Source organism: Carcharodon carcharias, chromosome 14, assembly GCF_017639515.1.
Source record: "Carcharodon carcharias isolate sCarCar2 chromosome 14, sCarCar2.pri, whole genome shotgun sequence".
Lineage (NCBI taxonomy): Eukaryota > Metazoa > Chordata > Chondrichthyes > Lamniformes > Lamnidae > Carcharodon > Carcharodon carcharias.
Window position 1 is genome coordinate 11,093,174 of NC_054480.1, and position 13,146 is coordinate 11,106,319.

Here is a 13,146-nt window from a genome sequence, read left to right on the forward strand (position 1 = left end):
TTGATAATACTGTGAAATGTTTTACTACATTATTAACACTATACAGATGCAAGTTGATGGTGTCATTAAATTCTCTTTAAAGGGTTGGCTCTGATATCACATTAATAAAACACATGGTGCCAGGTAGATTCCTGTCACATATAACACCATTCAATGACAAGACACATCCCAACTTACTGCAAACTCAGAAGGGAAAGCTTTCAGTGCCACACTAATGCTGGTTAATTCAGGCCAATACTGCGCGAAAAGGATCTCAAATTCACATTAATCCAGACTAAGTCCAATTATGTGCATCTCAGGATCATTAAGAGTTCAAACTGACTGAGATTCAGGGGAGAGGGTGTAATGGTCATATCACTGGACTAGTCATTTAAGAGGGCCAGGCTTGTGCCCTGAGGACATGAGTTCAAATCCCACCACTGCAGCTGGTGGAATTTAAATTCATCAACTCACGGAAAGCAGAGAGTTAATCGATTGCCATAAAAACCTATCTGATTCACTAATGCACTTCAGGGAAGGAAATCTGCCATCCTTACCTGGTCTGGCCTACATGTGACTCCAGACCCACAGCAATGTGGTTGCCTCTTAAATGCCCTCTGAAAATGGCCCAGCAAGCCACTCAGTTGTACCAAACTGTGACAGAAAAGTCAAAAAGGAATAAAACCAGACGGACCACCTGGCATCGACTTAAGCACTTGGAAATGACAATGGCAAACCCAACAAAGACCGCCTGGGTACTTGTGCCAAAAGTTGAGGGCTGTTTCAAAGTCTAGTCAAGCAAAAGCCTGACATTGTCTATAAGGTATGATTCCATGAATAGGACTGTGTCCCAGACACCACGTTCACCATTCTTGGGTATGTCCTGTCCCCACCAGCAGAGGTGGCAGCACAGTGGTATATAGTCAGACGGAGTCCTTAACATTGTCTCTGGACTCCATTAAGTTTCATGGCATCAGGGCAAATATCACAAATCTCCTGTTGATTACCACCTAATGGACACTGCAAAGACTGTGGGCCCTGACAATATCCCTGCAATAGTACTGAAGGTTTATGCTCCAGAACTAGCTGTGCCCCTAGCCAAGCTGTTCCAGTAGAGGTACTACACTGGCATCAGCCCAGCAATGTGGAAAATTGTCCAGGTATGTCTTGTCCACAAAAAACAAGATAAATCCAACCCAGCCAATTACCGCCCCATCAGTCTACTCTCGATCATCATAAAATGATACAAGATGCTGTCAACAGTGCTATCAACTGGCACTTACGCAGCAATAACCTGCTCACTGATGTTCTGTTTGGGTTCCGCCAGGGGCACTCACCTCATTACAGCCTTGGTTCAAACATGGACAAAAGAGCTAAACTCAAGGGAGAAGGAGAAAGTGACTGCCCTTGACATCAAGGCAGCATTTGACAGAGTGTGGCATCAAGGAGCCCCAGCAAAACTGGAGTCAATGGAATCGGGGGAAAACTCTCCGTTGTTTGGAGTCATACCGAGTCCAAAGGAAAATGGTTGTGGTCATTGGAGGCCAAACATCTCAGTTCCAGGACATCACAGCAGGAGTTCCTCAGGGTAGTGTCTGAGACCGAATCATCTTCAGCTGCTTCATCAATGACCTTCCTTCCATCATGAGGTCAGTGTGGGGATGGTCCCTGAAGATTGCACGATGTTCAGCACCATTCACGACTCCTCAGATACTGAAGCAGTCCATGTCCTTCTGCAAGCAAGACCTCGACAATATCCAGCTTGGGCTGATAAGCGATAAGTAACACTCATGTCACACAAGTGTCAGGCAATGACCATCTCCCAAAAAGAGAGAATTCAATATCTACTCCACTATCAACATTCTGGAGGTTATCGTTGACCAGAAACTGAACTGGACCAGCCATATAAATACTGTGGCTACAAGAGCAAGTCAGAGGCTAGGAATCCTATGACAAGTAATTCACCTCTTGATTCCCCAAAGCCTGTCCACCATCTACAAGGCACAAGCCAGGAGTGTGATGGAATACTCGCAGTAGTGTGCACCATCTACAAGATGAACTGCAGGAACTCACCAAGGCTTCATCAACAGCACCTTCCAAACCCAAAACATCTACCACCTAGGACAATGGCAGCAGATGCATTGGATCACCACCACCTGCAAGTTCCCTTCCAAGCCACTCACCATCCTGACTCGGAAATACATCGCCGTTCCTTCACTATCACTGCAATCAGAGTGGCCAAGCGTAAAGGGAAGAAGCTAAGAGGAAAAAGCAGAATGGATGAAGCTCCACTACTTAGAGAGGCAATTGTTAATGGGGAATCTCACTGAGTTATATAAAATATTAAAAATTGCATAAAAATCAAAGAATATTTCAAGATCTGTTAGGCCAACGGGATCAATTTAAATTCGTGAAAGGCAAGATAGATACTGAAGACATGGTTAACTTTGGGAAACACAAGTGTGGGTGCAAAACAAATCTGCAAAACCTAATTCCTCCCCTCTTAAAAACCTCTAGCAGAGAGAACTCAGGCTCCTGTTCTGGAGGCCAGGGATATGTTTTTGCCTCTTTCTTTCACTTTCCCCTCTACCTCCCTCTATCTTTTCTACCCATTCTCTTTTCCTCCCTACCTCCTTCCTTGTTCCCCTCCCAGTCTCCAGCTCTGCATTCCAGCCACTCTCACAACCCCTCCCAGTCTCCTCCTTTATCTTGCTCCACTTCACCAACTCTTTCTTGCCTCTCCCAACCTCTTTCGCCCGACTCTTACTCCTCCTTCACGAACTCCCTACAACTCCACTATTCCTCTCTTTTCCCCACCCTCTCCCTCTTCCTACCCTCACCCTCTCTCTCACAGACCCCTCAGCCCTCCTCCCTCTCCCCCTCCAGCAACTACTCTCCCCTCCCCCACACCCCTCTCTCCCATTCCATTCCGCCCTACCCTCTATCCCCCCCTTAAACCCATTCCACCCTCACCCACCCCACGTGCCTTATACAACCTCTCTCCCCACCAACCCCATTCTCTCTCTCCCACTTCTCCCCTTACACCTCTCCTTGCCCCAGCCCCTCCCTCCACATACCACCCCCTCCCTCTAGCATCCCTCGCCCTCCATACCTCCATTCTCGTCCCCCCCTTTCTCCATCCCTGCATCAATCTCTCCTTAGCCCTCCTGCAGCCCCCTCAAGCTCCCTTCCCCCCATCCCTTACCCTCTCCCCATACCCATCCTTTATCCCTTACCCTCCCGCCCTACCCCCTCCCAATTCCTAATCCCTTACCATCACCCCCCAACACCCTCCCCGTCCCTTAACCCTTACCCTCCCCCCCCACCCCTTCCATGTCCCTTAACCCTTACCCACACCCCCCCACCCCTTCCCGGTCCCTTATCCCTTACCCTCCCCCTCTACCCCCTCCCCGTCCCTTATTCCTTACCCTCCCCATCCCTTACCTTCCCCTGCGACCCATCCCTTACCCTCCCCCCCACCCCCTCCCCATCCCTTACCCTCCCCCTACCCCCTCCCCATCCCTTACCCTCCCCCCTTATCCCTTACCCTCCCCATCCCTTCCCTTCCCCCCTACCCCCTCCCCCCTCCCCATCCCTATCCCTTCCCCTCCCCCCTACTCCCTCCCTTACCCTCCATCACCACCCTCTCCCCATCCCTATCCCTTACCCTCCCCCCTACCCCCTCCCCACACCTTACCCTCCCCCACTACCCCCTCCCCACCCCTTACCCTCCCCCACTACCCCCTCCCCACCCCTTACCCTCCCCCACTACCTCCTCCCCACCCCTTACCCTCCCCCACTACCTCCTCCCCACCCCTTACCCTCCCCCACTACCTCCTCCCCCACTACCCCCTCCCCACTGCTTACCCAGCGCCCTACCCCCACCCCATCCCGTACGCTCCCCCCTACCCCATCCCCATCCCTTACCCACCCCATCCCTTACCCTCCCCCCTACACCCTCCCCATCCCTTACCCTCGCCCCCTTATCCCTTACCCTTCCCCCCACCCCCTCCCTTATCCCTTACCCTACCCCCCTTATCCCTTACCCTACCCCCCTTATCCCTTACCCTCCCCCCACCCCCTCCCTTATCCCTTACCCTCCCCCCACCCCCTCCCTTATCCCTTACCCTCCCCCCACCCCCTCCCTTATCCCTTACCATCCCCCCACCCCCTCCCTTATCCCTTACCCTACCCCCACTCCTTCCCTTATTCCTTACCCTACCCCCTTCCAAACCCCCTCCCCAACACCTACCCCTCCCCTACACCCTCCAAAACACCTACCTCTCCCCTACCCCCTCCCCATCCCACTACCACCTCCCCAGCCCCCTACCCCCAGACCCCCTCCCCATCCCCCTACCCCCTCCCCATCCCCCTACCCCCAGACCCCCTCCCCATCCCCCTACCCCCAGACCCCCTCCCCATCCCCCTACCCCCAGACCCCCTCCCCATCCCCCTACCCCCTCCCCATCCCCCTACCCCCAGACCCCCTCCCCATCCCCATCCCCCTACCCCCAGACCCCCTCCCCATCCCCCTACCCCCAGACCCCCTCCCCAACCCCTACCCCCAGACCCCCTCCCCATCCCCCTACCCCCAGACCCCCTCCCCATCCCCCATCTCCATCCCCCTACCCCATCCCCAACACCCCTACCCAACCCCCTCCCCATCCCCAACCCCCCTACCCAACCCCCTCCCCAACCCCCTCCCCATCCCCAACCCCCTCCCCATCCCCCTCCCCATCCCCAACCCCCTCCCCATCCCCCTCCCCATCCCCAACCCCCTCCCCATCCCCCTCCCACCTCTCCATCCCCCTCCCCCCAGCCCATCCCATTCCCCCTCCCCCCTCCCATTCCCCCTCCCCCCTCCCATTCCCCAACCCCTCCCATTCCCCAACCCTGCCCCTCCCCTTCCCCAAACCCTACCCCCTCCCCATCCCCATCCCCCTCCCCCTCCCCCTCACCATTCCCCTCCCCCTCACCATTCCCCTCCCCTAAGCCCTCCCCCACCCCATCCCCCCTCCCCAACCTTTATCCCCATCCCCTTCTCCCCCACACCCTCCCCCTCACCTACCCCCCTCCCCCTCCACCTTACCCCCTCCCCTCCCCTCCCCTCCACCTTACCCCCCTCACCCCAACCCTTATCCCCTCCCCCTCACCCTCACGCCCCTCCCCCCAACCCTTATCCCCTCCCCATCCCTTACCCGCTTACCCTCCCCTTCCTCTCATCCCTTCAGTCACTCACCAGGCGGAGGCCGCTCATTCCCCGCTGCTCTATTCCTGACCTTCTTTCTGTTTCCGGCTCCTTCGCTGTCCCCAAAATCTCGCTCCGTCTGGACCGGAAATGGTCCTTCCCGCACTCACTCCGGGCGCCGCTGCGAATCCCAGAGCGCGGAACAAACGTTCCGCCAGACAGCACGGCCCATCACCAGAGAGAGCGGGCAGGGCAGGGCTGAAGTGGGCAGGGCTGGGCTGGGCTGGGCTGAAGTGGGCTGGGCTGGGCAGGGCTGGGCTGAAGTGGGCAGGGCTGGGCTGAGCTGGGCTGAAGTGGGTTGGGCTGGGCAGGGCTGAAGTGGGTTGGGCTGGGCTGGGCTGAAGTGGGCTGGGCTGGGCTGGGCTGGGCTGAAGTGGGCTGGGCTGGGCTGGGCAGGGCTGGGCTGAAGTGGGTTGGGCTGGGCAGGGCTGAAGTGGGTTGGGCTGGGCTGGGCTGAAGTGGGCTGGGCTGGGCTGGGCTGGGCTGGGCTGAAGTGGGCAGGGCTGGGCTGAGCTGGGCTGAAGTGGGCTGGGCAGGGCTGGTGGGCTGGGCTGGGCTGGGCTGGGCTGAAGTGGGCAGGGCTGGGCTGAGCTGGGCTGAAGTGGGTTGGGCTGGGCTGAGCTGGGCTGAAGTGGGTTGGGCTGGGCAGGGCTGAAGTGGGTTGGGCTGGGCTGGGCTGAAGTGGGCTGGGCTGGGCTGGGCTGGGCTGAAGTGGGCAGGGCTGGGCTGAGCTGGGCTGAAGTGGGCTGGGCTGGGCAGGGCTGGTGGGCTGGGCTGGGCTGGGCAGGGCAGGGCTGAAGTGGGCAGGGCTGGGCTGGGCTGGGCTGAAGTGGGTTGGGCTGGGCAGGGCTGGGCTGAAGTGGGCAGGACTGGGCTGAGCTGGGCTGAAGTGGGTTGGGCTGGGCTGAGCTGGGCTGAAGTGGGTTGGGCTGGGCAGGGCTGAAGTGGGTTGGGCTGGGCTGGGCTGAAGTGGGCTGGGCTGGGCTGGGCAGGGCTGGGCTGAAGTGGGCTGGGCTGGGCTGAAGTGGGCTGGGCAGGGCTGAAGTGGGCGGGGCTGGGCAGGGCCGGTCTGGGTGGGCAGGGTTGGGTTGGTCTGGGCTGGGCTGGGCTGGGCTGGGTCAGTCTGGGCTGGTCCGGTCCGGTCCGGTCTGGTCTGGGCAGGGCTGCCCCTCAATGCAGAGCTCTAAACCCTACAGACAATCCCAATCTCTGACACCAACTTTTATAATCATTCCTGTAATTCTGCTCGTAATAGAATAGGAGTAAGATTTAGAGTTGCAATAAAACCAGGAACTATTCCAAAAGGAGAAGAGAGATGGAAGAAAGCTAGCATCACTGCTTGTTGAGCTATTTCATTTTCAATTTCTGCATCCTTCCAAAATGAATATTCTTAAAAAGTTATGTGTTAATTCATTAAATTATATTTGTATAGGTGACCGCTCAAGAGTGGGGAAACACTAAGAGTGAGAGTAATGATCTAAAAGAGTGAGAGGTCACAAAATCTGTCAAACACGAACTTTGTTTTTCAGATTAAAATAGACTAAGATTCTGAACCAAGTTGGGAGTATTCCTGTAACTGAGTGATATTGGCAGCTATGTGTTCTTTGTAGCTCAATCACAATTGTAGTGCCATACAGATTATTAAAATGTTTATTGTTGATGTGTTAACATTGAATGTATCCTCACTGTAAGGTTTTAAGCAGGTTCTGATTTGCCCTAGCCACCAGTTCTTGCCAGAACCTAAGTGTGACTAAAACCAGATAAGCTGCACAAGTTCCACAGGCCACCGGAAATAAACGTGGCGACAATTGTCACTAGTTTTGATGAAAAGTCATCAACCTCAAACTTTGGGGCGGATTATGGGGCCTGCAAGAGCGAGAACTGTGGCACGTGAGGTGATTTAAGCAGGAGCTGAAATTTTGCTTTCCCGATAGCAGGTTCAAATTTAGAGATTTACCAGAGCGGCCGGGTTGGGCTGTCCAATGGCTGGTTCCCACTTGGAATACTCATTATATTAAAACTTTTTTTAAAAATTGCACCCTACCCCCATGATAAAATAAGCAGCAAATGAGAATCTCATGGCACCCAGTTCACGTTTGTTTAAAGGTGACATGCAACTGCTGACTTTGTGCAGTCGTGTCTCAACACCTTTCAGCATTGAACTCTGTGACACAAGGGTAGGGAGCTGGAAATTGCTTGGCAGCTCGGGACCAGCAAGGGTGAGTCAGTGATGGAGGGGGTTGTATGGTGCGGTGTCAGGGGGCATGGAGAAGTGGAAGAGGGAGCCAAAGGAGGACAGAGTGTGGGGTCAGGGGCATGGAGGGGTGAAGTGGGAAGGGCCTGCATGGCATCCTGCATGTGGTGGTGGGTGGAAACAGTCAGCCAAGGTAAGAAAATGAGGGGCCGAAAGGGCAGTGCCGGTACTGTCCATGCGGCTTCCTCTCAGGACGTTGTCTGACAGAGTCCTTACAGGGCTTTGATCGTTTGTTCACCAACAGCATTTCAACTGTCTCCGCTGAGAGTGATCTCGGACAATGTCCTTTACAATGTATAGAAGGGAGGGACAGCCAAGCCTGGAAGTGCAGCCCATGTCCCACAGAGTGGCGAGTACAACACTGGACACGAACATTAACATTCAAAAAGAGTGAAATGAAAGACACAACATTGTTTCTTCCACCATAAGGGAAATGTCCCCTCCCCATAACCGTCAATGCGTGCCAGCTATGAGGCGTGCCAGTACATTAGCTCCCTGACTAAGCTGGCATAAACAAATATGATGCGCACACAAATAAAGTGAAACCAACCTAATGTTGAATATTTACAAGTGAAATTTAAATTTGAAAAACACCCGTGCCACCTTTGTGCTTTCAATAAGCCTTATGTTAATGGCATGGGGTTGGACAGCAATGAACCTCACTGTTTATCCAGCAGACTCTTTTACAGGCTATCTGTACCTGCTGCATTGTCATCTGACGGTGGGTTTCAACAATGAAAGCCTTCCCCCACTGTGTGATCGCACTTGTCTCCCATTCACGCTGCTGGAATTGTGTGGGAATCCGTAAAAAGCAAGAGAGCGGAAGCGGCACCCACTTCCTGCTCCGCTGTCAGGAACGGCACACTGTCTCGATCTGTCACCATGCTTTGATGAGGTTTTGCTTATTCTATGAGTAGCCTGAGATAGTCAGTATATAGTTTTTCTTGAAACTATTTATTGAGAAGCATAAACAAAGACCTCATGGTAAGTGCATGTTTCCCTGGACACAGGCCGCCCTGCGTCTTGCTCTCTTGGAACATTTTGGTCATCTGACTCTTGATGACATGCTTACATCATGCTTACATCATCATGAACATAACTCATAACTGTTAACCCTTTACGTCTCCCCCACAAGTATAATCTCAAAAACTATTATTATTTTATTAAACTATTTACATTACATTCCCACCTCTGTCGAGTCTGTGAGCCTCATGTATTGTTTATGGCTTCTATCCGACTCCTACCTCCCCCCACTCCAAGTCACTGTCACCAAGACCATCAATTAATATCCAACTGTGTTCTTGGCTCTCTTGGAGGAGGCGTCGGATGTATGTGCTCCATTATTGTCTCCTTGGAAGGCTAACATATTAGTGGAGTGGGTTAGCAGCTTCTCATATGACAGCTGGTTCCTGTGCTGTGACCCTGATCATGACCTGACTGAAAAGGCTGTGAAAACCAATCAAGGAAAAACTGAGTCAAGGGAGAAACCTTCAGGGCTCGGATGATCAGAACCCTTCGAAAAGGAAGACAACAAATTGACATTCTCTCTGTAATCACCTCTGCGTTGCCCACTGAGGACAGAGGCTTGAGAAAATGAAGCACTCTCAACTCCTATGAAGAACATTGCAGCTGTATTGATCACTGCTGCTGCTGATGAGGTATGTATTCAATACTTGAGACATGAATGAATCGGCTAGGTGGAAAGAAGAATGAAGAACATCCCGAAGAAACTACTGGATATAAGGGAAAGGCAGCTTTCCAGCCACTCTCAGGGTAGGGATTTCACTTTCTGTAGGTAGTGGTATCATTTCTATTCTTGCTTCAACATGAGGCTGCTCCATTGCAGACAATGTATCGCAGGGTTAGCATGAGAAAGTAGGTTGGCCCCATCTTCATCAATGGAATAAACCCCCAGATCTGGATCTATATGAAGTTCCTGTGTCTACACTTCAGCTGTAGAAGTTCTGTAGTTTGGGTCTCTGCTTCTTTACTGCAAGAAGATTTGAGCGCATCCAGGATTGACTGGTGAGACACAAGTGTGAGCTGCAACTTAGATTCGTACAAATTAATAAACTCTGAACCACCTCCATCAGTGTGATCCAACTTGGAGTTGAGCATCTCATTCTCCTTAGATAGGTTACTGCGGGCTGTATGCAATTATTGACGCATGTGGGTGGGTTCTGCGGAATAAGTAGAGAAATTTACCTCATTATCACCTTCATTAACATCATTATCTCATTAACATAACCATGTGCCCCGGCTAAAATTCCACCCACTAACTCTATTCCCCTCTATGCAGACGCTGCCTGAACGGCCCAGTGTTTCAATCATTTTCTGTTTTTAATAGATAGACACTTATTGCACAACCATCACACTTGCTCCCTGTAATTGCTCAAGCCTTTATTTTAGGGAATGATTCAGAGATATGGCAGCCACTAATCCCACTGTACTGATCAAGTTAGGAACAGTTATATTCAGGTACCGGGACCCCTTATCCAGTGTCCCAAAATCTGGAAGCACCTGAAAACTTGGTCCCATCCTGGAGACTACAATCCCCATCAGGCATTGCTGTCCATCACATCCAGGTCGCTGTGGGGTGGTATCTCTGCTCTTTGGGTCCAGCTTTATTTATTCCATGTCAGGATTAACAGTGCAGAAGCCAACCTGGTCTGCATCTCATCATCTCTTTTCCGTGGTGGAGAATTCAGCCCAGCTTTAAGCTTTAATTAATTATTATCCCAACCCCCACCCTCCTGCGCACCCACCCCACCCCCGGCCAGCCCAAAATCCAGAAATCCAGCACACGTCAGGTCCCAGCTTTCCCGGATGCGGGATCCAGTACCTGTAGGACACCCTGTCATGAACATGGATTGGAAGAGTGAAACTTTTTATTTTAAACCATCCTTTAAAATTGTTTGAAGCATCTCCAGGAGGGGAGAGCTGCCTGCCTGGCAGTGGCAAAGGCAGACTGCAGCCATGTTGGAGTCTGCCAAACTGGAGTGAGCAGGCAGCTCTACCAGAGGACCAGCAGAACCTGGCACAGAAGGAAGTGGCCGCATGAACGCAGGGTGAAGATACGGCTGGTGCTCGTACAAGTTGGCTCATGACTCTTCAAGCTTTCGCAAATGAAGTGAAAGTTTGACTTCTTTGGAATTGGTCAAAATCCTGGAGCTCCCTCCCTAACAGCACTGTGGGTGTACCTACACCACATGGACTGCAGCGGTTCACCACCACCTTCTCAAGGGCAACTAGGGATGGGCAATAAAAATGTTGGCCCAGCCAGCGAAGCCCACATCCCACGAACAAACAAAAAAAAAAGCGTGCACTGTGTGGGTTTGGCAAGAAAAGTTTTAAAAATTGCAGTCCCAACCACACTGACCTCTTAACGAGCTCTTAAAGGTGCTTAAAATGCCCTTAATTGGAGGCAAGTGGCTTCCCTGTAACCCTCACTTCCACCACAAGTGTTTTGAAAATTTGAAACTGTCCCGGAGGCGTTGGGATCCTGAGATGATCTCCAGGTACTTGAATGGCAATCGGATCGGGTGCTGACACTGTGGCCATTTGAAGATCCAGTTCCATGTGTGCAAGGTCTCTGATTTGGAGAGAAAGTGTGTAGAAAATCAGATTCTTTTGTTTCCTTAGGGAATGAGGCTCCATATTAGAGATATGAACAGAAAATTCACCCTTAAAACTTACAACAATAAATGTGAGGTTGGACATTTTGGTAGAAACAATAGGGACATCACTTATTACTTGGAAAGTGTGAGTCTGGGTGGAGTAGGGGAACAAAGGGATCTTGGAGGTATAAATACATCAATCACTAAAATTGTGCAACAGGTTAGCAAGGCCATGAGAAGGCAAACCAGGAACTAGGCTTTATTTCTAGAGGGATAGAATTGAAAAGTAGGGAAGCTATTACACCTGTATCAAACCTTGGTTACTACACCCAGAGTACTGCGTGCAATTCTGGTCACTATATTATGGAAAGGACATGGAGGCACTGGAGAGGGTGCAGAGAGGGTTTACAAGGATGGTACATACCATAAATGCATGGGTATACATATCAGGAAAGGATTGACAGCCTGGAACCATTTTCTCTTGAAAAAATAAGTCTGAGGGGTGAACTAATAGAGGTCTTCAAAATGATTACAGCTTTTGATAGAGTTGCTACAGAGAAAGTGTTTCCTCTTGTGGGGAAGAGCAAAGCATCAATATAAGATAGTCACCAACAAATCCAATAGGGAATTCAGAAGAGATTTTTTTACCCAAAGAGTGGTGAGAACATGATTGAAGCAAATAGCATGGACGCATTTAAAGGGAAACTAGACTTGATGTGACAGAGAAGGGAATAGAAGGTTAGGGTGGTAGATTTAAACAGGGAGGGATGGGAGAAGGTGCAAGTGAAGTGTAAACATCAGCATGGACTGGTTGGGCTGAATGGCCTGTTTCGGTGCCATATATCCTAGGTTGTCCTATGTAACTATTATTATTATTAAGCGAATGCAAATCCCGGAAGCCATGTGATAGCCACCTCATTTGCTGTGTTTAAGGTGATTAGCCCATCAGTTTGTCTGTAGAAGGGACACTCCTCGGTAATGTGCAGCATTGTTTGTGTCTTTCCAAAAGTCCATAAGGGGTTTGTACTGAGGCCGCAGTGGTGGATGTTGGCTGCACAGGAGCCTGGGCCTGTCCTGAACCAGTTTGAGGATCACCCTCGCTGCGGTAGTTCAACAGATTCCATTGATGAGGTTTATCACGAGGAACCTGCCAGTGGCTTCCTGTGTTTCCCATTCCTTGGTCCAAAGGATGTCTATGGTAGACCTTGCTCAGGATGGGTGTTCCATATGGGGTGCTGAAATGGAAGGTGGGCAGTGGGTGGGCTTGAGCAGGTTATCATGGAGTGGTAAGTGAGGTGCAGCGCAAATGGCTTCAACTAGCTTGAGGGTTTTTGTCAGCCGGTGGGTGTGTGGGGGAGTGATGTTTGCGAGGACAGGAAGCCGGAGCAGCGGTATTTCCAAATGAATGTCAGCAAGGTGTGTGTGTGGTGATCTTTGCCAGACAGGTGCACAGTGCTCTGCTGTGCAGTATGAAAGGGCGAGTGCTGAGGCCCACAGAGTTGTCAGCAGCACCCCATGTAGATCCAGGAAGTTTGGGTGGTCGGTTGTTTCTGGTTTTGAGCTTTGTTGCTGTTTTCTTCAGCAGAAGGACAGAGTTCTAACTAGAGTTTCTCCCAAGTATGTAGGGTGGGGATCATACTTGTAGTAGAAGGATCTAGTGCCTAAAGAGTTAACATGATACTGAGTACAGCACTGCCCACACAGTGATGTAAGAAGGCACATGACCCAGAGCTAGGGTCAGTTGAGAGATGAGTAGCAATGTGTGAGGGCCGAGTATGGCCCTCCCTAAATATTTATGGAGTTCAGTGTTGTTAATAATGACCTCCTTGTAAGTTATACAAAACTGCTTCATGGTGTCCAAGCACTATCCTTCAAGCGAAGCAACAACAGAATATATCGTGGTACCAGCAGTAGAATCCATCAATTCTGGGCATTCAGGTGGTTATGCAATTCTTTTTTGATGCTGGTATTGTGGAGGTAGAATTCACTGGATATGGCTTATGGATGTGAAGGAATTCAACATGAGACACCATGTGCTGCAGTAACAT

General features: G+C 51.3%; 1 protein-coding gene across 3 annotated transcripts in view; it reads right to left on the reverse strand.

The window, feature by feature from the left end:
• LOC121287301 (ubiquinol-cytochrome-c reductase complex assembly factor 1) overlaps positions 1-5,335 on the reverse strand; it is an 89,591-nt gene extending 84,256 nt beyond the window's left edge. For all 3 annotated transcript variants that reach the window (XM_041205053.1, XM_041205051.1, XM_041205052.1), the window contains exon 1: positions 5,219-5,335. In XM_041205053.1, coding sequence (XP_041060987.1) covers positions 5,219-5,236 — 18 coding nt within the window. In that variant the 5' untranslated portion in view covers positions 5,237-5,335. The remainder of the gene's footprint in view (positions 1-5,218) is intronic.
• Positions 5,336-13,146: the final 7,811 nt, after the last annotated feature.